This window comes from Peromyscus maniculatus, chromosome 5 (genome assembly GCF_049852395.1).
Source record: "Peromyscus maniculatus bairdii isolate BWxNUB_F1_BW_parent chromosome 5, HU_Pman_BW_mat_3.1, whole genome shotgun sequence".
NCBI classification, from domain to species: domain Eukaryota; kingdom Metazoa; phylum Chordata; class Mammalia; order Rodentia; family Cricetidae; genus Peromyscus; species Peromyscus maniculatus.
This window is the reverse complement of record NC_134856.1, coordinates 79,589,782-79,614,172: the sequence shown is the minus strand read 5'-3', so window position 1 is coordinate 79,614,172 and position 24,391 is coordinate 79,589,782. Positions and strand designations below refer to the sequence as shown.

Below are 24,391 nucleotides of genomic sequence, written 5' to 3'. Positions count from 1 at the left end.
TCCGACGGCTGGGGTCAGCCTCCACTGACGTCAGGACGCCCCGCTACTTACTTCAAGGCTCCCGGCTCTGGAGTCCCTCGCGGGCCGGGGCGGGGCGTCTGGCCAGCTGAGCTATTCCGGCTGACCGCGCCAGTTTGAATGAAAGCTCCGCAAGATGGCGGCGGCCGGAGCCGAGGCCGAGAGAGGTGAGGCGGGAGCGCGGTGTCCCCGGCCGCCAGGTCCGCTCCCGAGGCCCAAGCCCCGCCGGACGGCGAGGTGGGCGGGACGCCGCCGCGCGGACACCCCGAGCGCGGGACGCTCGCGGCCGGCTCCGGCTCCGGCGGCTCCGGCTCCGGGCCCGGGACGCGCCGGCCCCGTGCGAGCGTGGTTCCGAGTCCCGCGGGCCCGCGTCCTCGTCGGTGGCGTGTGTGCACGCGCCGCCTCTTGGAAGGGTGAGCAGGAAAGCGCGCGCGCCGCCGCGGTCGCCACGGTCGCCGCGGTCGCCACCTCCGGAGCGGTGGGGAGCGGGGCTGAGGTGCGGTGCCCGCGTCCGAGCCGGCCTGGAGTGTCTCCGGGAGGAAAGGGGGTGTCTGCAGACTCAGCCCCTGAGCCTCCAGGAAACTTTGGGGAGGGGGGGGCCCGGCTGGAACTTGCGGGTTATTTATGTGGATGCTGAAGCCCGTGAAGGGGGCGGGGGGAGACCCGCAGTGCGCGTGCGTGCGCCCGAGTCGCGCGCCCTTTGAAAGTCCCGGGTTTGTAAAGCGTCCTGGAATGAAAAGGGGGTTCTTCTCCAGCTTTCCTTCCCCCCACCCCGCTCCACGCAGACGGTGACACTTTATTATCCCCGTAACTCTACTTCCTTGAAGCGAGGCGGAGGTGGGATGGTGGAAGGATTTTATAAGCGGGGTGTCATAAAAATAATCCGGACAATGAAACTTTTTTTTTCTCCATCGTTTTGTAATTTTGTAAACCAAGTGTTTGCAGATTAAAATACTTATGTTTATATAGAGATAGAGATGTATTCCGAAATGCTCATAATGTAGCATTTCTGTTGAGCGATGCGCCGTAATTAACACATAATGGGCTTCATTATGGCATTTTCATGCGAGTACGTATGTTACCGTGTTCAACACCACCCTCCATTATAGGGTTGTGTTTTTGGATTCTCAGCTAGGCGTAAAAATTTTAAAACAATAAACACCCTGGGTACGTAACCAAGAGGACGCCTCTTTGGAGATTAGCATAAGGAGATTAGCCTTACACAAAACACCCGTTAAGATTTTCAGTGGAAGCGATTTGTAAGATTTGTAAGAAGTGTTTTGTTTTTTTATAGCTGTCCTATCCTCAAACCACCACACCTAAGCAATCAATGTATTCTGGCAAATTTGAGGAAAAGACTTTGCCGTTTGCGTGTGCCAGAAATAGGAGTCTTTTGCAGTGACTGGAGTGGGGAATGATGCTTCAGTTTCCTGCAGTGAAGTCCTTGGGTGGTGAGGATGAGGAAGGGATTATGGGGGAAGCTAGAGCGATTATGTTCTCCCTTCCCTGAAATTTACCTCCAAATGTTTTGCCTACTACCTTTAATAACTGTTAAATACGGCGTGATGAATTAATGATACGTTTTGTTTGGTCGCCTCTGTTTTCACCAGCCTCACTTTTTTTTTAGTGAATCGGATACCCAGAAAGATTGGGCGCTTCCTAAAGTTGTGGAGCTAGGTGGCCCAACAGCGGGTAGGGCGGAAGGCTATTGATCATCTAGTATTTATCTCTATATTAGCCCTACAGTAAAGTTTTACATTTTCTAGACACCAGTTGTGTAATTGTGTTTTAAATTCGGATGGAACACAGTTCTTTTCTGGCCTCTGTAAGGTTATTGTTAGTATGTCTGACTTTCAGTTCTTGTTTATGGATTATCTACATTGAGTATTCTGTTTTGTAACTGCTGGCTTGAAAACAGTGCAGGATTACAAACAATGCAGAAAATGAGCATTACAAAACTCACTATACTCTCCATTTAAAGTAGACTTTTCTGGTTTATGCATGTTGATAATACATTTCACCATGGGCAAAATAAATGAAGCTCAGATTTCTTACAGTATTCCAAAGGATATGGATTTTACTACAGAACTATATTTCAGATTTAAAAATCTTACTGTGCTATTAAAAGAAGCAACGGTTACTTATAAATTGTGATTGTTTTAGAATATATTTTAATATATTATAACAATATGTCTTAGCTGTTTATTAAGGGAACAATTACATTCTGTGTAGAATATAATGGAACAGTAAAAAGTATTACCTCTTTTTACTTTTGCATTTATATGTAATCCTAAGAAAGGTTAGACATGAAGTATTTTAAGTGGTCAAGCCAGAATTATCCATTGTCAGTAAAACAGAAATTCGAGTCACCAAAAATAGTTCTTTATCATGTAACTTTTTCTTAAACACACATAATTGGCTTCTTGTTGTGTGTATTTCTAGACTATAAAATTGTCAGTTGAGAGGTTTTTAAGTTTTTGTTTCAACCTAGTAGCTGTCTTATTAGTAAAGAATTCTATTTTCTTATTGTAGCCTGGTGTGTGCCTTGCCTAGTTTCCCTTGATACTCTTCAGGAATTATGTAGAAAAGAAAAGCTCACATGTAAATCGATTGGAATCACCAAAAGGAATCTAAACAATTATGAGGTGGAGTACTTGTGTGACTACAAGGTAGTAAAGGTAAGGCAATATCTAGCCCCTTGAAAGAGACCTGTTCACACTGCAGTATTTCATGTTTCTCTAACATAAAAATAGCCTTAAAAATAAACAAAGCTCTCCTTACTGTTCAAGTAACACTGAAGGGATTTGGAAGTATAAAGTGCTCTTGCATTAGAATATTTAGGGTATTTATATCATTCTGCATCCAACTCTTGATTATCTCCATATGGATTACCAAAGCAAGTGTTTTATGTCAGATTGACTTTTCCTGTAATTCATGTTGGATCATATTTCTCATAATCATCTGGAAGGAACCAGGGTTTCAAGCCAACTGTAGAATCATTGAGTGTCCTCCAGAAGCATTGCCATTTCTATTTCCTGCCAGTCTGTCAAACTGTGTGTTTTAAGTTATGGCGTGATAAAATGGACTGGCTTTCATGGTCATTTCAAGCTTTTGTTTCATATCTTACAACTTCAGCAAACTTATTTAATTGCTTTGTGCTTCCCTTTATTCATCTTAAAATGAGTTGGTCTAAGAAACTCTTTGATCTAAACCCTATAATTATATTTTTGGTAATTCAGTTACTTGTAGCTTCCTCTAAGAATTGGCCATTAATCTCAGTTCTTGTAGGTAAACAATCACGAATCCTACTTAATGTGGTTTTCCACATTTTCTGTTGTGTAACACGAATCTTAAAAGGTCTTATTAATTAAAAAAAAAAACCTGGAGCCAGATATTGGGGTGAACGCTGAAAGATCAGAGAATCAGAACAAGCCACAGCCTACCTCATCTCGCCAACTCCTCAGCTGATCTTGTTTCCTCAGACTAAAAGCCTCGATGAGTCTTCATCCGAATGGATCTCTGCTGAATTTCTTAAAAGCCTCTAGTTCCTGGTCCTCATGCCTTATATACCTTTTTGCTTCCTGCCATCATTTCCTGGGATTAAAGGCGTGTGCCACCAAGCCTGGCTCTGTTCTCAGTGTGGCCTTGAACTCAGGGATCCAGATGATCTCGGCCTCCCCAGTGATAGGATTAAAGGTGTGTGTATGCCACCACTGTCTGGCCTCTATGTCTAATCTGGTGGCTGGCTCTGTCCTCTGATCCCCAGATAAGTTTATTAGGGTACACTAATAGGGTACACAGTATATTGGGGTGCACATATATCACCACACTGCTGGGCCCCTCAGTAAATCCATTTCTTCCTTTGAATGCCTGTCTTCCTATGGTAGCATTGCCTTCCCCATGCAGAGATCTTAGTCAAGCATCTCTATCAGCATCCTCAGCACCCTACTTAATCATGTTCCATCTTGGATTGCAAGCCCTACACTGATCAGCCTAGCTGAGAATATCATCTGATCATATGCATTAGCTCCACTAAAACATTCTTTTAAGCTGTGCGAGGTGGCATAGACCTGTAATCCCAGCTACTAGCAAGGCTAAAACAGGAGACTCACAAGTTCAAGCCCATCGTGAGCAACTTAGATTCCTTACAATTTATTTCTAAAAAGGTTGTTAAAGGGAACTACAGCACAGTGGCAGAGTATTTGCCTGGCATGTATAAAGCCCCAACAACCCCCCACACCTGAAAAAAAGAAACTCAGCAAAAGCCCAAACAAACCAAACTTCTACTGTTCTTATAGTGCTTAGTTCTACTTGACAGGATTTTTACTGGTTGCTTTGTTTTCTTGTTCATATCAGCGGTTTTCCCAACATTTATTACTGTTTTGGACCTTTTCCTCTCCCTTACTTTCTCATATTCAGCTGAAGACTCCCCACTGTCTGCCTCTGTGAATATAAGCCTTTAGCATTCAGTCTTTGTTCACCACTCATTATCTCTAGCTTTAGTCTTTCAAAGGTGTCACCATTTTTTCCTGTCTACTCCCCTGAACTTATGGTTTCTTTTTATTGATTGATTGATTGTGTATACAGTGTTCTGTCTGCATATATGCCTGCAGGCCAGAAGAGGGCAACAGATCTCATTGCAGATGGTTGAGAGCCACCATGTGGTTACTGGGAATTGAACTCAGGAACTCTGGAAGAACAAGCAGGGCTCTTAACCTCTGAGCCATTTATCCAGCCCCGTGGTTTCTTTTTAATTAATTTAGACAGGGTTTTCTGTTTAGTACCAGGCTGGCCTTAAACTCAGCCATCATGCTCTAGCGTCTTCAGTGCTGAGATTGCCTGCATAAACTATGTTTTCCAGCTTTGTGTCTTAAATAGGAAGGTCTTTTTTCACTCAATTGTGTCAGTCAGTAAACATATTCACATCTTCTCTAACCTGTAGATAGCTTCCTTTGGCCTCCGTCTACTCGCATAGGTATTTCGTGTATTTTCTTTCTTACTAAACTAAAAAACAACAAAAAAAACTTTTATCGAGATATAATTTGCTTATAGTGTACAGTTCAAATCTTAATATATTCCCAGAGTCAGTCAGTTTTAGAACATGTTTTTCATTACTGCCTAAATTTCAATTACCAGCCTTAAGCAACTGCCCAAGTCTGTTTTCTGTTTTTGTAGAGTTATGTGAGGCCTCTCCTTCCCCTTCTTCCTCTCTCCTCAAGCTCTGTGCACCAAGAGAAGGGCCTCAGGACCTCAGGTGTCCTGCTCTGTCACTGCCTGATTGCTTTGAGACTGGGTCTCTAGCTGAGCTTTGAGCTAGGTTGGTAGACAACAGGCCTCAGCAATCACCCTACCTCTGCCCCCCAATACCACTGGGATTACAGGTGCATGCGGCTTCGGCTGGCTTTTTATGACTGCTGGGACCTGAACTCAGGTCCTCATCCTTGTGGAGAAAGTGCTTTTACACAGTGATCTGTCTCATCCCAGTGCTCTTTATTGTACATACAGAGAATAATACATTTCTTAGTAGTGGCTTGACTGACTGTGAATAATGATTTTTGATGTATTTTGGAATATTGGGAATTAAACAGAGCCTCTCATGTACTGGGCAAGTGCCCTACCGCTGAGTTATGTTCCCTAACCCTTTATTTTTCATTTTGAGATGAAGTCTCACTAAAGTTGCCCAGGCTGGCCTTGAGCTTACTCTGAAATCCAGAAAAGTCTTTAATTGGAATCTGAGGAGCAAGATTACAAGTCTGTACCACTGGACTCACCCTTAGAATAATGTTTTTAAAGCTCATCTGTGTGGTAGTGTGTTTTGTACTTCTTCCCTTTCTGTTGCGAGATATGTTACATTGTGTGATACATCACGTTTGTCATGGGGCAGACGTTTGAGTTATTCCATCTAGGGGCTATTATAATTAATGCTGTTATGGATATTCATATGCTAGTTTCTGTATGGACAAAGTTTTCATTTCTCTTGAAGTGGAATTGCGAGGTCATAAGATATTTTTGTTTAACTCTTGAGAACTGCCAAACTTTTCCAGAGCTTTACAACATTTTACTTCCACATTAGTGGGGTATTAGAGTTTTAGTTTCTATGTAGCTACCCTTGTGAGAGTTGCATGGCTTTTATTTATATTTCTCTAGGGATTAATGATGTCCAACATCTTTTTATCATGCTCTTCCTGGACATTGGTATCTGTTGTGGTGAATTAATTATTCAGAATAGTTGCTTATTCTAAAAATATTTATTTATTTATATTTATGTGTGTTGTGTGTGTGTGTGTATGTGTGTGTGTGTGTACATGTGAGTGTGTAGTGCATGCATGTGGAAGCCAGAGAAAGACTATCCATCTTAGCCTTATTATTTTAAGACAGAATCTCTCATTGGGCCAGATGCATTCCATTTAGGCTAAGTTGACTTGCCGTTGAGTTCCCAGAGTCTGCCTCTCTGTCCTTCCAGTGGGTACTAGAGATTTGACTCAAGTCCTCACACTCTCTTAACAAGTGCCCTTGCCCACTGTGTCATCTCTCCAGGCCTCCCATCCCTTGCTCAGTTTTTAAAGTTGTAGTCTTTTGAATTGTTTAGTTATAATTAGTTATATATTATGCATACAAATCCCTTGTCAGATACATGATTTGTAAAAATGTTTATTTTATCCTGTGGGTTTTCTTTTTACTTTTAACTTTTTAACCCATTTTATTCTAATTTGTGTGTCCCTATCACTGACCACCTATTGTCAAGTGTGCAGACCTTAAAGTTTTCTGTACTGGTTTGTTACATTTACCATGGTTGGTTCTCTTTTCTTCTTTGAAACCCTCTTGTCTATGGAAGACTGCCTAGATTCAAATTCTGGGTTCTGTCATTTATTACATAATCTTCAGCAACTTAGCGTCTCTGTCCTTCAGTTTCTTTATGAAATAAGGGTAGTTATGGCAACCATCTAATAGTGTGTAATTAATATTAAATGGATTAATATTGATTACTTACAATAGATACTGACATTTAACAATTCAATGACAATCAGTATTTACTGTTACTGCTATTTATTTTTAATATATATTTATTTTTATGTTATGTACAGATGCCCAAGTGTATGTATGTGCATGATCATGCAGGTGCCTCTGGGAGGCAGAGGATGTCAGATCCCTTATAAGTGGAGTTACTTATAGTTGTGAACCACCTGATGTGGGTTCTGGGAACTGAACCCAGATCTTCCGCAAGAGCAGCAAGTGCTCTTGATTTATGAGCCATCTTTCCAGCCCCTCATTGCTATTTCTTGTCACCACTACCCCCCAGTCTATTTTTTAATGTTCCTCAGAATCTCTTTGCTTCTCATCTTTTTCCCCTCTGAATGTAGATAACTTCTAAGGGGCTGTTCTTGGTCCTCTCCTCACTTTACAGCTGCTCTCTAGGTAACCTTCCCTAGCAGTTTCTATTGGGGATTTGTTCACTCATGATAATTAGTGAGGCGACTGTACTCAGAGCAGAGTACTAAGTTCCTGTACAAAGTACTTAATTACTAGAAGGTGAGTGTTGGTGTAACAGAAGGACCTAATTGTAGAGAGACTAGGCAGTTATCTAAGAAACGTGTTTTAAACTTAGTTTTAAAGAATGAAAAGTCGAGGCCAGCCTGGTCTACCAAAAAAAAAAAGAGAGAGAGAGAATGAAAAGATAAGGGGTGGGGTCCTGATACAGAAGCCAACCCAACTCCTTCGAGGAATAGAAAATATGAGTAGAACATGGTCCAGAGTTAAGATGAGGCTAGAGGAGTGCAACTCTTTACAGGTGAAAGGATTTTAGAAAGCTTCCCCATCTTGAGGGAAGCACAGAACCATGGAGTCTTTTCAAGTACAGAAATGGCATGACAGGAGAGCATTACTCTGCTGTTGCGTCTTCAGTGGGTAGAGTGTCAGAAGGGTGTTATAGCAGTCAGAGCAAAACAAATGAAGAAGAGCACAAGGACCGGGTGAAGAATCCTAGGAGGCAGGCTTATGCCGTTAACTGGCAAGAAAGATAATAGGAAATCTGGAAGTATAACTCCTGGGAGCCAGAAGAAGGGATGATGTGAGTTAAAGAGTACTGAGTAGTTGATAAAAGAAAAACTCTGAAGAATATACTAAATAAAGTTAGCAGTCAAAGGGCCACTCATGCTCTGTGAGTGGCTTCTGTGTTAGATGAACAGAAGAGCCAAAAGAACAAAGTGAAGAATAAGTAGGAGGTATAAACATAGAGTCAAGTAAGATGGACTCTCCTAGCATCCTACTCTTGGAGAGAGAAGAAAAGGTGTAATGGTGTTTAAAGTTGTATTAAAAAGTTGAGTCATAGTTGTATGTTTTAAAACTATTTTTTGATGTTCTAAATTGCTATATGCTAAAATCTACTCAATGACTTCAGGGATTCCTTAGCTATATAAACATTTATATGCCCAAGGAAGCTAGGTTTTATGTTGCTTTTGAAAAATGGGAGGTGTTTAAATGTTACTTAGAACCAGTAGTGAGGAAGAAACCAAAGAGTTGCATCTCTTCTGTTACAGCTACATTGACTTATAGTTTAATATCCATAGGAGACTGGCAATTAGGAACAAAGGCCACATGCTACTGAAAATGAAGAATAGTGGACTGGAAGACCTTGAACCGAAAGCAATCTGAAGTCACCAGCTTTGAAATGGGAAAATGCTATCTGATGTCACTCAGTGCTGTAGATGAACTTACACAATGTAGACGGCAGTGGGTTTGTTTCAAGTGCTGTAGCATTTTTCTATAGCAGTGTTATTGCCAGGTTGCTCCTTCATACAGAATAATTGTGGATAATACTCTGGGTGTTTAACATACTTTTCAATGAAGAACAATAGCCCCGCTCAATGATAGGCATTGTCCCTGGAAAATTCTTTAAAGTCTATAACTATCTCGGCATGTCTACAAGTACTAGTATACTTACTACCTGGCACGAAGAGAATAGTGTACATCTAACAGATTAATATTTCTGAAAAACAGGGCACATCTAAAGTATCTGCAACCTTTATTTGTTTGTTTGTTTTCCTAAGAGGGTTTCTCTGACAGCTCTGGCTGTCTTGGAACTTACTTTGTAAACCAGGCTGGCCTTGAACTTACAGAGATCTCTGCTTCCTGAGTGCTGAAATTAAAGGCATGTGCTACCACCGCCCGGCAACCTCAATTTTTATTTTTTACTATTTTGTGTATGTGAGTGTTTTGCCTGCATATATATCTATAGCACATATGTGCCTGGTGCCCAAGTAGGTGGTGAGCCTCCATATGGGTGTTGGGAATTGAACCCAGGTCCTTTGCAGTAACAGTAAGTGCTTAACCTCTAAGCCAACTCTCCATCCCTATAACCCAAATTTTAAGGAGTATAAAAGTGGAGCTTTTAGAAAGGACTTCCCTATGGTTGCATAGATTTTTTTTTTTTTACATTAGGATCTATAACCCAGGTCTCATATTCCATCCATTCATTCATCCATCCATCATCTATCTGTCTATCATCTGATTTATGTTATATGTGTTTTGCCTACTACATGTATATGTGTGCCATGTGTGTGCAGTGCCTGCAGAGATCAGAAGAGGATGTTGTATCCCCTGAAGCTGGAGTTATAGACAGTTTTGGGATGCTGTATGGATTCTGGGAACTGAACCTGGGTCCTCTGGATGAGCAGCCATTGCTGTTGACTGCTGAGCCATCTCTCTAGCCCCTCAGAATTTCTTTTCTGTTAGTTACTGGCATGAAACCCTTTACCGACTTTCTGTTGATTATGCTGATTCTCAACTATTCATATAATACTACTGATGTTGTGGTAATGATATGAACTATGGTGGTTATCACAGAAAATGGCAGGAATAAGGAATGGAAATTGAGAAAATGTTTTTTGCTGGGCAGTAGTGATGCATGCCTTTAATCCCAGAACTTGGGAGGCAGAAGCAGGTGGATCTCTGTCAGTTGGAGGCCAGACTGATCTACAGAGTGAGTTCTAGGACAGCTAAGGCTACACAGAGAAACCCTGTCTCAAAAAGAAAAGAAAAAAAAAAAAACATTTTCTGTATTTAAGTGTATGTATACACTTAAAAGTTTAGGTAATTTGTTATGTGTTAGCCATAGTTAGTTAAAACTGATAAACACATTGAGAAGCCATGACTTGTTCTCATTTTTATTTTTTGAAAGTTCATAATATTGTTGTGGTTTTTATATTGCATTCATTCTAGTAATCATATTTTTGTTGCACATTCAGAAACATTTATTCAAATTTAGATAGTAGTGTTGTGCACGTTTTGAGGTTATGAAGAAAAGTTTCTTCACATCCCTTCACATGAATTGCTCATAGTTTAGCTTAGAAATGGAAACATAGGCAAGTTGACAGTTCTTGGGCAAGAGAGGCAAGATGGATATTGTGAAAGGTCTTTGAGCTATTTTAAAAAGTGAATGGTGGTTTGGAAAAATGGCTCGGTGGTTAAGAGCACCAGCTGCTCTTGCAGAGCATGTAGGTTGGGTTTGCTGCACTCAAATGGTAGCTCACAACTGCCTCTAACTCCAGTTTCAGAGGATCTACTGCCCTCTTCTGGCCTCTTCAGGCACTGTACGCACATGGTGCATATACAGGAACATAGGCTTATACACATGCTTATTTTCTTTTAAGTGAATAGGTTTCTCTCTATACATAAGATGAGATTAAAATAAATTCTCTAGGCAAATATCAGAAGGCATTCTAATCATGGAGAACCTGGGGAGCAAGCAGCAGAAAACTATGACTAGTCTGGTGTGTTCAGGTGAGTTCAATGTGTTGAGAGAGTCGTGAGTGAATGGGATGATAGTAGGAAAGTAGTGAGGACTATCACGGACCAATCCCTAAAAGGGCTTGTTTATTATCTGTTTTGTCTTTTACAATTATTTATTTATTTAGCATGCCGTGGGTGGGGAATATATCTGGAATGTATGTAGGGGCCAGAGAACAGCTCTGAGTTGGTTCTCTCTCTGCACAATGAGTCCTGGAGATCAAACTCAGAGCGTTAGAGCTCAAATTCCAGTGACCTGGAGTAACCCAGAGAGTTGCCTGCGTGACATATAGATTCATAGCTTTGCTCAGATTCTCAAAAGGATAAACACCCATTCAGTATAAAAAGGGGGCTAAGAAGCCATGCCAATAAGGAAAGTAGAAAAAATACAGAGAAAGTCATGCTTTGGACCCCAAGGAATGTAAAGTTGTGGCTGCTGCTACAGAGAGGTCAGATGAGCTGAGGACAGAAGACTCAATTGGTTTGGTAGTCAGATTGTAAAGTGAAGTTAAATGTGTATGTCTTCAGCCTCACCCAGACCATGGTTTCTGAGAATTGTAAGAAGTATTGGAGTGACCAACAATGAAGGTCAGCCAAGTGTTTAGGTTGCCCACAATTACTTGTTGGCATTAGCATTATAATTTTAATCTCAATTCAACATTCTCAACTACAAACTGGAAAGATCCATCTCTTAACTTTTTTTTATGCTTTATTACAAGTCACAGCTTTTGCTTTCATACACAAAAGCAAATGTTCCATACACACACACACACACACACACACACACACACACACAAAATTGTCAGTCTTTGACAGTAGTCTTTTCTGCTTTCTCTGTTCTCTCTTCTAATTATCTGACCCATACTGATTTCCATCTTTCTGTTTTAGTAATACTGGTTATGTTATTTTGGCATTTAAATTGAATTGCCTTCTGTTGATATTTATTTCACATATTGCCTTATTTACTTCACATATACATCCTAGGTATGGTAAAAGCCAAAAAACTTTTCGGCTTTAATTTTGAATTATAGGCTATTGAATTAATTAAATTTGCGTTATAAGTCAGTGATTTTTATAAAGTAATCTTATTTTTCAAAAATTGAAATCTTTTTTAGATTTTAAAAATGAAATATGCTGGCCTGGCAGCGGTGGCACATGTCTTTAATCCCAGCACTCGGAAGGCAGAGCAAGGGGATCTCTAAATGAGTTCGATGCCAGCCTGGTCTACAGAGCGAGATCCAGGAAAGGCACCAAAACTACACGGAGAAACCCCATCTCAAAAAAAAAAAAAAAAAAAAGAAAAGAAAAAGAAATATGCTTATCAAAGACTACAAACCAGAAATTAAATATTAATATTTCCAAACTGTTTTGTCGAAATCAATCTTGTTTTCAAAGTGTATTTTCTGTACAGAAATTGATTAGTTACCAATGTGGTTACTATATAAGCCTCAGTCATTTTAAATACAAGTGACTTATCCAAGATTAACTTTCACAGTTATTTGGGAAGTGAACATTAATGATGTCTGGTTTCATTCGGGTGGTAATTTAATCATGCAGCCTGTAGCTAGCACTTGTCTTTATCGTTCTCTGCAGTAAAAGGACCAGTGCTGTGATGCCGCCTTCTGGTATCAAAGGTCAAAACTTAAGAATTATGGGGAATAGATGAGCTCAGACAATGCCAGTTGGATCTCATATCTACTTTTGTTTAAGTAGATCTGGTACCAACAGTCCCAAATTATCATTACCTGACTGAAGGAAGAAATTTTACACTTTAGGCCCAATTTGGCACACTTTGGTGTATAACTAGGCTTTCTATTTCTCCTCTCTGGAATGACCATATATACATACATATATACATACATACATACATACATGTATTATATACATATAGTTTGGGTACTACATATCCTCAGATCATAATTAAACACATTTTAACAGAAAAAAATCATTTTAAACAGTTTTCAAAATGAGTTTTTAATTCATAGGAATTACTGATGGATGAATAGGACATAATAAAACATTAAGGTACTGATAATGAGGATAAAATTAGCTCACCTATGGATGTGCAGTTATTCTTGAACTGTACTTTAGCAATATGCCAAAGACTCTGGTCTTGTTATTCAGGACTAAGTCATTTGTCCTGAAGTCTTGGGATTATAACTTGTCTGGCTTGTGTCAGGCCCAGAGTTTGAGCTCTAGTACTGTGTGTGTATTGGGCAGAGGGGTGATTAATAGGTATTAAAACAATTATTATGTCCATTATGTCCATTCTTGCTTAATATTAAAATTACTCAAATTTTCATAGGCAAATTTATTGCAATAAGTAATGTTTTTATTAATATCCACAAATTAAGAAAACAACAGGCCAGCAAGATGGCTTTAGTGCATAGAGGCACCTGCCACCAAGCTGGAGCACCTGAATTTCATCCTTGGGACCCACCTGGTGGAAGGAGAGAACCAACTCTTACATGTTGACCTCAACTTGCATACATGTATTATGGTGTATACATGTGGACCCATGACAGTATACACATATATACAAATAGATGTCATGTAAAAAAAAAACAAATGATGCTTAATTACCTTGATATTTATTTTTTTAATTCTATGTGTATTGGTGTTTTGCCTGTATGTATGTCTGTGAGGATGTCGGATCCCCTAGAACTAGAGTTACAGGCAGTTGTGAACTGCCTTGTGGGTACTGGGAATTGAACCTGGGTCCTCTGGAGGAGCAGGCAGTGCTCTTAACCACTGAGCCATCTCTCCAGCTTCCCATTTTGATATTTCTGAGCTTACATTACCTTAGGGCCTGTGGATATGTGCTAGCTACTCTAAAATAAAAAAGTGGTTACTGAAAGACATCCCTTCAGAATTTACTCCTGTACACTAACTGCCTTTTACATTAGGCCCTTAGCAACAGTGTCTGCTGACGTCACTGTGTGTAAAGAAATTTCGGAAACCATGGTGGCCAATAACATTCTAGGTGATAAAAAGTGAATCTTTGTTGTCCTTTATGCCTCCTACTTAAGCTACTCATAGGTTTCTCTAAATGAAGTCAGCATTTATTAAAATATTAATGTCTGGTAATAATATAATGTGAACTGCAGTGTCACTTTTATTCTTGGGAACCACATACAAAGTAGTAATTGGTTTCAATAATATTTAATTCAATATCTGTAAAATATTTAACGTACAGTCGTTTTTAAAGGTAAAGATATTTTACACACACACACACTCCATTCTTGAAATTCAGTGTAGTATTTATGCACAAAGTATATCATTTGAGAGCAGCCACATTTCAGGTTCTCGGTAGCTACATGTGGCCAGCTGAGTTTTTTTATCCAGTTTATCTTTAGAACATCTAAGGGATGTGTGGCCATGACATTGAGGGTATAAGTTCCCACATGTCCAGTGACCATTATTAACTTATAGCCCTTCGAGACTGCCTGCAACTATGCTGGCCACGGGCCACTAGCCTAACGTTTGCTTTGGGACCACCTATTCCATGAACAAGGTAAATACTTTTTTGTTTGACCTAATACTATTTAGTAAAACAATCATAGGTCATTACTGGGTTGGGAGGGTCTTTTATTTTTTCCTTTGAAATAAAGCAGTGATGTTTTCAAAAAAAAAAAAAAAAAAAAAAAAAAAACAATCATAGGTTTCAGTCCCTTTATGTTTCCCTAGATAGGGCTTTTTGGCCTGTTGCCAAATGTCACATCTCACTCAATAGTATGTTTCTGATGACATACAAAAGTTGTTTGTCTGACTTTACTCTTAGAAACTTGTGGCTCTTCACACATTTTGAATTATTAAGAGAAATGCCATTTTAGAGATTGTCATAATCTGATTTGTATTTTCTTTCCTATTTGAAGGGTGTGGAATATTATCTTGTAAAATGGAAAGGATGGCCAGAGTCTACAAACACTTGGGAGCCCTTGAGAAACCTCAAGTGTCCACAGCTGCTGCAGCAGTTCTGCAGTGACAAGAGTAGTTACTTGTCTCGGGTAAAGAAAGGCAAGGCAGTCACTCCAAAAAACAGTAGCAAGCCCTTGCCACATGCTGTCGCTGAGTACATTGTAAATAAAGCCAAGCAAAGAATAGCTCTGCGGAGATGGCAAGATTACCTCAACAGAAGAAAGAACCACAAAGCCATGATATTTGTTGAAAATACCGTTGACTTGGAGGGCCCGCCTTCAGACTTCTACTATATTAATGAATACAGGCCAGCTCCAGGAATCATCTTAAACAATGAAGCTACCTTTGGATGCTCATGTACAAACTGCTTCTTTGAAAAGTGTTGTCCTGTTGAAGCTGGAGTTGTTTTGGCTTATAATAAAAAGCAACAAATTAAAATCAAACCTGGGACTCCCATCTACGAATGCAACTCAAGGTGCCTATGTGGACCTGATTGTCCCAATAGGATTGTACAAAAAGGCACACAATATTCACTGTGCATCTTTAGAACTAGCAATGGTTGTGGCTGGGGTGTAAAAACCCTTGTGAAGATTAAAAAAATGAGTTTTGTCATGGAATATGTTGGAGAGGTACATTAAATTCATCCTATGCATATGAACTTTATACTCTCGAAAAGTTACTTTTCTACCTCAAAATATATACTTGATATATTTTGATGTTCTTTGCAGATATGTAGAAATTCATTTTCAGGTTTAGGAGAAAGATTCACTGACATAGTTAGAAATGTAAAACTTGATATGAGCAAATAGATAATAAATTAACTTAATAGTTGGCATTCTTCATAGCCATTGACCAAGGCATATTTTTTATTAAAAAAAAATATACACACACATATATATTTGGTTTTTTTGAGACAGGGTTTCTCTGTGTAGCCCTGGGTGTCCTTGAACTCGCTCTGTAGACCAGGCTGGCCTTGAGCTCAGTGATCCGCCTGCCTCTGCCTCCGGAATGCAGAGTGCTGGGATTAAAGGCATGCACTACCACCACCTTGTGCCCATATTTTTTTAAGCGTAACAACTATATTTACACAAATGTCCTAAGAAGGAAATCAGGCCTACCTACAGACATGCTGACATTGAAACTTTGAAGTTACAATTATTTTATTATTTGGTCCAATATGATTAAAGTTTTTTCTATTTTGTATCAATATGAAGGACATTACTGAGTAGAAAATGTTTGAGTGTTGTCAAATGTGTACAAAAGCATTTACTGTATCTAAAAAACTACCCTAAACTTCAGCCACTTTGAACTGCAGATAATTCTCTAATTACCAAATACTAGCATATTTACTTTGATAATTATCATATGCATAAGTATCAAAGTAGTGGTCATCATGGGCCACAGCTAAGGACCTTAGTATATTAACCTCCAATCTTCAACTTTGTGAAAGAGGAGTTATCTCCACTTCTATGAATGAAGAATCTGAGGCACAGAGATTTTTAGCTTACAACAGCAGCCAGATTTAGTTGATAATATATATCACTTTGACTACTGTCGGTGTATTCAGTGAGCTAATAATCAAGCTGTAATCTTTTTTTTTTTAAAGGTTTACTTATTTATTGTGTATACAGTGTTCTGTTTGCCTGGACGCCAGAAGAAGGCGCCAAATCAATACAGATGGCTGTGAGCTTCCATGTGGTTGTTGGGACTTGAACTCAAGACCTCTGGAAGAGCAGTCAGTGATCTTAACCTCTGAGCCATCTCTCCAGCCCTAAAGCTGTAATCTTAAGATTAGCAGAATTACAGATAATACTGTGACAGATCCTGTGGTAATAGGGATGGAACCTAGCCAGTGCTCTACTATGGAGTTAGTGTCTCTAGCCCTGGGCGATGATTTTGAGTTGAAGCATTTCCTGAATATCTTCTGAAAAACAAAGCTTTTCAATTGGTTTATTGCATATTTAGCATAAAGTCTCTGTTATGTAACCAGTTTCCATTTGTTATTACTCATAGATAGGAACAATATGCCTTCAGAACAGTGGTTATCTACCTGTGGGTCATGACCCTTTGGGGTCGAATAACTCTTTCACAGGGATCACATAGCAGATATTTACATTACGATTCATAGCTGTAGCAAAATTACAGTTATGAAGTAGCAATGAAAATAATTTTATGGTTGGGGGTGACTATAGCTGGAGAGTTTTCTCTCCAGGTCCTGCCAAGCCCCGGCAGTCCGACAGCCCACTTATAAAATAAACACACAGACACATATTATTTAAACTGTTTGGCCTAATGGCTCAGGCTTATAGCTATCTAGTTCTTACATCTTAAATTAATCCATTTCTGTAAATCTATACCTTGCCACGTGGCTCGTGGCTTACCGGCATCTTCACATGCTGCTTGTCATGGCAATGGCTGGCTCCCTCTGCCTTCCTGTTCTCTCAATTCTCCTCTCTGTTAGTCCTGCCTATACTTCCTGCCTGGCTACTGACCAATCAGTGTTTTATTTATTGACCAATCAGAGCAACACATTTGACATACAGACCACCATCCCACAGCAGGTGACCACGGCATAAGGAACTGTATTAAAGGGTCACAGCATCAAGAAGGTTGAGAACTACTGATTTAGAGGATATTGAGAGTGCATCCTCTTATAAAGGTAGTCTTCTGTTCATCTCTGTACTGTAGAGCATTCATCTCTATCTTGTGGGTAGCTTCTTGCACAGCCTGATTATAATGAAGGTAGTACCTATTTCAGCTTACCTCAAAGTTCATTTTTAGTCTTTAATCTTACTTTCCCTCATTTTTATACTTTTTTTCTATCTAGCTATTAGTTTGTATGAATGTTTGTTTTAATGACACTTGAATTTCTTTTAAAATGTTTGTAGGTATGTTAACAGCTTAATGATGTTTCCTTGGTTCCACAATAGCTCCATACTGTTCTGTGGTTCTGCAGAACACTGTGTCACCTGTAGCTCCATTACGCAAGAGGCTGAGGTAGAAAGACCTATGGAGTCCAGAAGTTTGAGAGATCCTATCACAGAAAGAAAAACCTGTAAAACTATAGTTCTATTGTTGTTGTTTTTATCTCCTTAGGTAATCACAAGTGAAGAGGCTGAAAAGCGTGGACGGTTATATGACAACCAAGGAATCACATACCTTTTTGATCTGGACTATGAATCTGATGAATTCACAGTGGATGCAGCTCGATATGGAAATGTGTCTCATTTTGTGAATCACAGTGTAAGGAACATGTATAGATAAGACAAATAACTTAGTGCTGTTTTGATGACTTTTTCTTAACTGAAAGATAATCATTTTTATACAGCCATTCTCATAGTATTTTAATATAAGGGCTGCTCCTGTTAAGTCAGGGCATTATTGCTGTAATATGAACATACGTATTGAGGTTTAACAGCTACTGTGTTCTACCACAGTCTTTATATCTCACTTCATTTAAGCTTTCCAATAACTTTATAGGGTAGATAGATAACTTCACAACAGAAGAGGGGAGTTATTAAGCAAAGGAATTAAGTAAAAGTTTTAAGAATCTCAACAAAGTTATCTTATAGAAGTTAATACTACTAAATTTCACAGTGTGTGGTAAACCTTTACCTCATCCACATTTTATTCTTCATAGTCTCAGTTACCTAGTTAGCTGTAGTTCAAAAATACCCAGTGGGAATTTCTAGAAATAAATCATTCTTAGTTTTAAGTTGCTTGCTATTCTGATTAGTAGCTGAAGTCTCCGGCTGGAAATGTGACCCATCCTTTTGTCTACACTGTGTTTGCTACTTGTCAGTCAGTCAGTGGCTCTCTGCGTCATCAGCAACCATCATAGTATTTCTTATATTCAAGTGACCTTATTTTACTCAGCAGTTGTCCAGAGCCACAAGATTAGTAATGCTAGCAATTTGGATTTGCCAAAGTGTTCCCTTTAAGCCACAAGGTGAAAGTACAGTAAGATAGTTTCATAGAGCTAGACCACTCATATAACTGAAATTGTTCAGTTGTTAGTTGTTAATCTTTTACTGTGTCTGAATTAACAGTAACTTATCATAAGCATATATGTATAGGACAAACCCCTAGCAATATAGGGTTTGGTACTACTGCCAGTTTCAGGCACCTACTGAGGATCTTGAATTATACTCCCACGGATATGGGTGGGTTATTGTACAGCTTAAGGTAACAGGGTTGTTTTTTGTTTTGTTTTGAATGTCAGTGTGTTGACATTTTTAAATAAAATTTAAGGATTTCTAGAGCATTCAAGCATTTAGGACTATTTCCCTATATTAGTATTCTTTAGTTTTTAGTTTATGTTTGAGAAAGTTAGATCTGCAGTCTTTTTTTAAAGATTTATTATGTATATAGTGTTCTGCTTGCATCCTACATGCCAGAAAGGGACACCAGATCTCATTACAGATAGTTGTGAGCCACCATGTGGTTGCTGGGAATTTAACTCTGGACCTCTGAAAGAGCAGCCAGTGCTCCTAACCTCTGAGTCCCAATCTGTTTTTTGAAGATTTTATTTGTGTGTGTGTACATGTGTGCACAGGTGCCTGTGAAGGCCAGAGGGCAGGCATCAGACCCCCTAGAGCTAGACCTACAAGTGTTTGTAAGCCTCCAAATGGGGGTGCTCAACTAAACTCAGGTCCACTGCAAGAGCAACAAGTGCTCTAAATTGCTGAGCCATCTGGCCAGACCCTTAGTACCACAATTCCAGAATCTTCTACTTCATAAAACTTGTTTCCGGGCTGGAGAGATGGCTCAGAGGTTAAGAGCACTGGCAGCTCTTCCCGAGGTCCTGAGTTCAATTCCCAGCAACCATATGGTGGCTCACAACTATCTGTAATTTGATCTGGTGCCCTCTTCTGGTGTGTAGGCAGAAAACTGTATACATAATAAATAAATAAATCTTTAAAAAAACAAACAAACAAAAAACTTATTTCCAACTAAGGGAAATTAATGACTACTGGGCACCTTCTGAGTACCAGACAATAAGCCTAGTGAGGTTGGTACTTTTTTTGCCATTATATATACATGACAGATAATAAAGGAAGTATGTCTTAAATAGTACATCATATAGCTAATCTTAGAAGATGTAGCCAAGTTAAAATGTCTGGTGGATTGCTCACCAAGAGTTGTGTGTGAGTATCAGTGAAATGTAAGAGACTGTCTAGACTCCCTTTTTGGTTGCCTGATTTGTTTAAACGTTTGTGTTAAATAATTTCTTCTTAATGACAAATTTGAGATTTCGCTATCCCTCAGTTAGTTTTAGGACTCCTTACAGGTACCAAAATCCTTATAAGTTCCTTGTGTTAAATTTGAGACATATGTAAAAACCCATACAACCTCTTTTATACTTTAAATCATCTGTAGATTACTTCTAATTCCTAATAGATTGTAAATAGTTACATTGTATTGTTTACAGACTGAGGACAAAGTCACTCAGCTTGTACATGTTCAAGACTGTGGTGTGATCTTTCTTTTCTATAAATACTTTTATAATCTATAGTTAGTTGACTGTGCAATTGGTTGAGTCCAGATGTGGGACCCATGAATCCAGAAGGCCAGCTCTAATACCCAGCACATACTTCCTACTCAGGAATGATTAAACACCAGTTTAGATTTCTTGGTGGGACTCCCTAGATCTTTTTTCTTGCATATTCTGTAGTTTGGTGTTCTCAAAATCTTAAACAAGTCCAAAACGTTTAAGCATGAAACTATGTAAGATAAAATTTGAGTTCCATGGTACTGATTTTATTTTAAAATAATTATTTAAAATATATAAACACGCCGGGCGTTGGTGGCGCACGCCTTTAATCCCAGCACTCGGGAGGCAGAGCCAGGCGGATCTCTGTGAGTTCGAGGCCAGCCTGGGCTACCAAGTGAGCTCCAGGAAAGGCGCAAAGCTACACAGAGAAACCCTGTCTCGAAAAAACAAAAAAACAAAAAAACAAACAAAAAAAAAAATATATATAAACACACATATATACATATGCCTTATTGAAAGAGTTACAAGTGAAATTGTCCATGTTATAGATGGAAATTATATTAAAATTCTCCAGGAAAAAAAAAAAAAACTAAGACAAAAGCGACATATTGAATACTTGATTTGTTTTATCTTTTTGTTTTTATGTATGATTGATACCTTCTTATACATGAAAAGTGTATTTTGAATGCACATGTCATAGGAAGCAGCTTGATTTGCATGAGAACTTAAAGTGATCATGTGGGAAGTAAACCATGTGATGTGGTACATAGATGAGCACCTTTGTACCAGTTTCACTTAAATAGGCTTTATTTTTTTGTAGTGTGACCCCAATCTTCAGGTGTTTAGCGTTTTCATCGATAACCTTGATACTCGGCTTCCCAGGATAGCACTGTTTTCCACGAGAACCATAAAAGCTGGAGAAGAGCTGACTTTTGATTATCAAATGAAAGGTATGGTTTTCAAGAGTAATTCTATTGGTATTGGTTTCAGTATGACAATGAAGGCAAGTCTTTGGCTCACAAACCAAACTAACAGCGAAGATAAAAGAAATCAGTGGGGTGGGGTGGGATACACAAAACAAATTATATGTGGAGAAGATGAAACACTACTCTGTACTAATTTAAAAATCTTTAAAAATGAAAGAAATTGCCGGGCGTTGGTGGCGCACGCCTTTAATCCCAGCACTCGGGAGGCAGAGCCAGGCGGATCTCTGTGAGTTGGAGGCCAGCCTGGGCTACCAAGTGAGATCCAGGAAAGGCGCAAAGCTACACAAGAGAAACCCTGTCTCGGAAAACCAAAAAAAAAAAAAAAAAAAAAATGAAAGAAATTGGGGGTGGAGGAGTATCTGCCCAAAGCCTATCTGACAGCTAAAGCTAGCACATGGTCTACTTTCCAAGTCACTGCAGCCTGGTTTTTCTTAGGACTTCCATTTTGGAAGCTGACTTATCATAACATCTTTTCTCAATACAATTAGTATTAATAAAAGTGTAGTGTTAGTAAAAATTAATAAAAATAAAAAGGATTTGAACTTTTACTAATAGATAAATGTTGACAAGATTGAAAGTATGATTTCAATTACATATGAATTATTCTAGTCCTTCTTGAATCTAGCTTTTTAAAGTAATTATATTGACTGTACTGTGATTGTGAGTATTTTCTATGAACAATATGCTTTATATGCTGTTCCTACTTGGCCTCACTGCCTGTGCTCTTAGTGGTATATAAAAAGAATAATTGTGCATTAGACTTTCTCAGTAAACTTTATCATGGCAGATATTCACATTAGCCTAAACCATCCTTTCAAGATAACTCAGAATGAATTGTCTCAGGATGTTCACATAAGTACAAAACTATTTTCCTTGGAAGTTAACCAATACCTTAAGAAAGTAAGCACCATTGCTAGCTCCAGGACAGCCAGGGTTACAAAAAGAAACCCTGTCTCAAAAAACCAAAACCAAACAAAACAGAAGATTTAAAATCTGTTCTAAAGTATCTTTTTTTATTTACTTGTTTGTTTGAGACAGGGTCTCACTATGCATCCCTGGCTGGCTTGGAACTCACTGCATAGCCCAGGATGGCCTCAAACTCAGAGACCCACCTGCCTCTGCCTTCCGAGTGCTGAGATTAAAAGCGTGCCTGACCATGCCCAGCTAAAATATCTTTTTTAAGATAAAGATTTGTGTATGTGTCCATGTGAATACAGGTACCCACAGAGGCCAAAAGGGGGCATGGGATCCCCAGGAGCTGGTGTTTCAGGCAGTAGTAAGCTGCCTGACATGGATACTAGGAACTGAACTCTGGTCCTCTAGAGGAGCATAAACTATTCTTTACTTGCTAAGCTATCTTCAAGCCCCTATTCTAAAATATCTGTTTCCCTCTCTGTATTTCCAGGTTCTGGAGAATTATCTTCAGATTCTGTTGACCACAGCCCTGCCAAGAAAAGGGTCAGAACTGAATGTAAATGTGGGGCTGAGACTTGCAGAGGTTACCTCAACTGAAACTTCAGGAAATGGAGATCATGAATGTGTTTTGTTTTGTTCTAAGAACTGAAAAAGTATTTGGGATGCCTTTCTATTATCAAGATTTTATGTATATTAATGTACAACTTGTGTCTCAAGGTATTTACAAAGTACATTACTGTTGCTTCTAAAAAGGACTGCAGGACCACATAAACAGAATATATTTGGTGGTTACATACTAAATATGGAAAGTGAACTATTTACAAATCACCATATACTTAGTTAAGAAATCTGAATAGACAAGTGTCCCCTTTAGTGTTTGAAAAGCAACGAAAGCGTGGATGTTATGAAGCCTTTTACCATGACTCAGATAATTCAGTTTAGGCAAATGCACAAATTTTATTTTGTTTTACTATATTGTTCCTGCTTAATACTCACTGATCTTGAATTTGAGACAAAGAAGCAACACTGAATTTTTTTACTATATTTTCTACTTTTACATTAAAATATTGGCATCTTAATGATATATTTCAGGTATAAAAGTAAATATGAAAGATTTTCTTTCAGCTTGATCTCATTTTGAAGCAATAGATACCATTACAAAGATTGTATGTCTGAACCTGAAATTCTTAAAAGATTTTTTAATCCTGTTCAAGAAAAATCTCTAATCACCTTCTCTAGAAGTCCATAGTGGCTGGCCATTATGCTTCTTTGAAAGGACATAATAGTGTGACTAAGAGGACCCATCAGAGTGCCAGGCAGGGTACATGAGTACAAAGTGAGCCACAGCATGAACGAGGTCCACAGAGTACCTCATTGAAACTGAAGAGCAAGATCCCGGGGAGCACCTGTCCCCAGTGGCAGTGTGATTCACATCATGTTAATGTCACTGCCCGGCAGTTTTCACATTTCCTTTCTACTAAATTCAGTTATTTTCGCATTTTCTGCATGTCCTTGAAAAGTAACCTATATTTGAACAGATACTTGTTTTATACAAGATTTTTTAGATAAGATAAAACTAAGTTTGGCCAAAGTTACGTCTGATTGAACTTTTATTAACCTATGGGGATTAGATGGGATTTTTCCCTGTGTAGTAAAACCCAATAAAGAAAAAACTTACTTTCATCTTTCTGGGTCTGGGAGTTCTAATCATGGTGTCCAGTGTGAAGACCAAAACAAGAAAAAGAAATGTAGCAAATAATCCTTTTTTCAGTGTCCTGATCAAGATTTACCTAAGCTTACTGCTCTGGGCTTTAAGAGACATAGTAAGCTCCAGTAAAATGAAATGAATGCAGCACCTCCTTTATCTTCCTAACCTTAACCTGTTTTGGGAGAAGCTACAATGTTATTCAGAGTATTGCCTTCACAAGGCTGCTTGTTTACAATACATAGGATACACTGTTTGAATATTTGGAGCCTCATTGTATGTCTGCTACCCAGAATTTTCAGAATGTGTCAAGAAAATATATTTTTTTAATTGAACTTCTTTTGTTTTTCTTTGAGAATCTTAAAAACATTCCAGGTCTGGTGTTCTCTTCCCCCCCCCCCCCAATGGCCAAGCTCACTCTGAAGTATTCTCAGGTTTAAAGATGAGATTTAAAAAAAAAAAATCAGGTTTTGATTGTCTAGATTATTTGGTTTTATTTACTATTCAGGTTAAAAGAAAAAAGAGGGCAAATGGGGAAAGATTATGTTTTGTCCTTACTAATAGAAATTT

General features: G+C 38.9%; 1 protein-coding gene across 2 annotated transcripts; it reads left to right on the top strand.

The window, feature by feature from the left end:
- Window positions 1–24,156, top strand: Suv39h2 (SUV39H2 histone lysine methyltransferase). 2 transcript variants are annotated; one of them, XM_016004507.3, is made up of 6 exons: window positions 1–185; window positions 2,551–2,696; window positions 14,679–15,350; window positions 17,818–17,964; window positions 21,036–21,165; window positions 22,607–24,156. In XM_016004507.3, exons 1-6 carry the CDS (start codon window positions 155–157, stop codon window positions 22,711–22,713), a joined length of 1,233 nt encoding a protein of 410 aa, XP_015859993.2. In that variant the 5' UTR covers window positions 1–154; the 3' UTR covers window positions 22,714–24,156. The 2 variants fall into 2 exon arrangements, with proteins under 2 accessions (XP_015859993.2, XP_076428836.1); XM_076572721.1 differs by having other exon boundaries at window positions 27–431.
- Window positions 24,157–24,391: the final 235 nt, after the last annotated feature.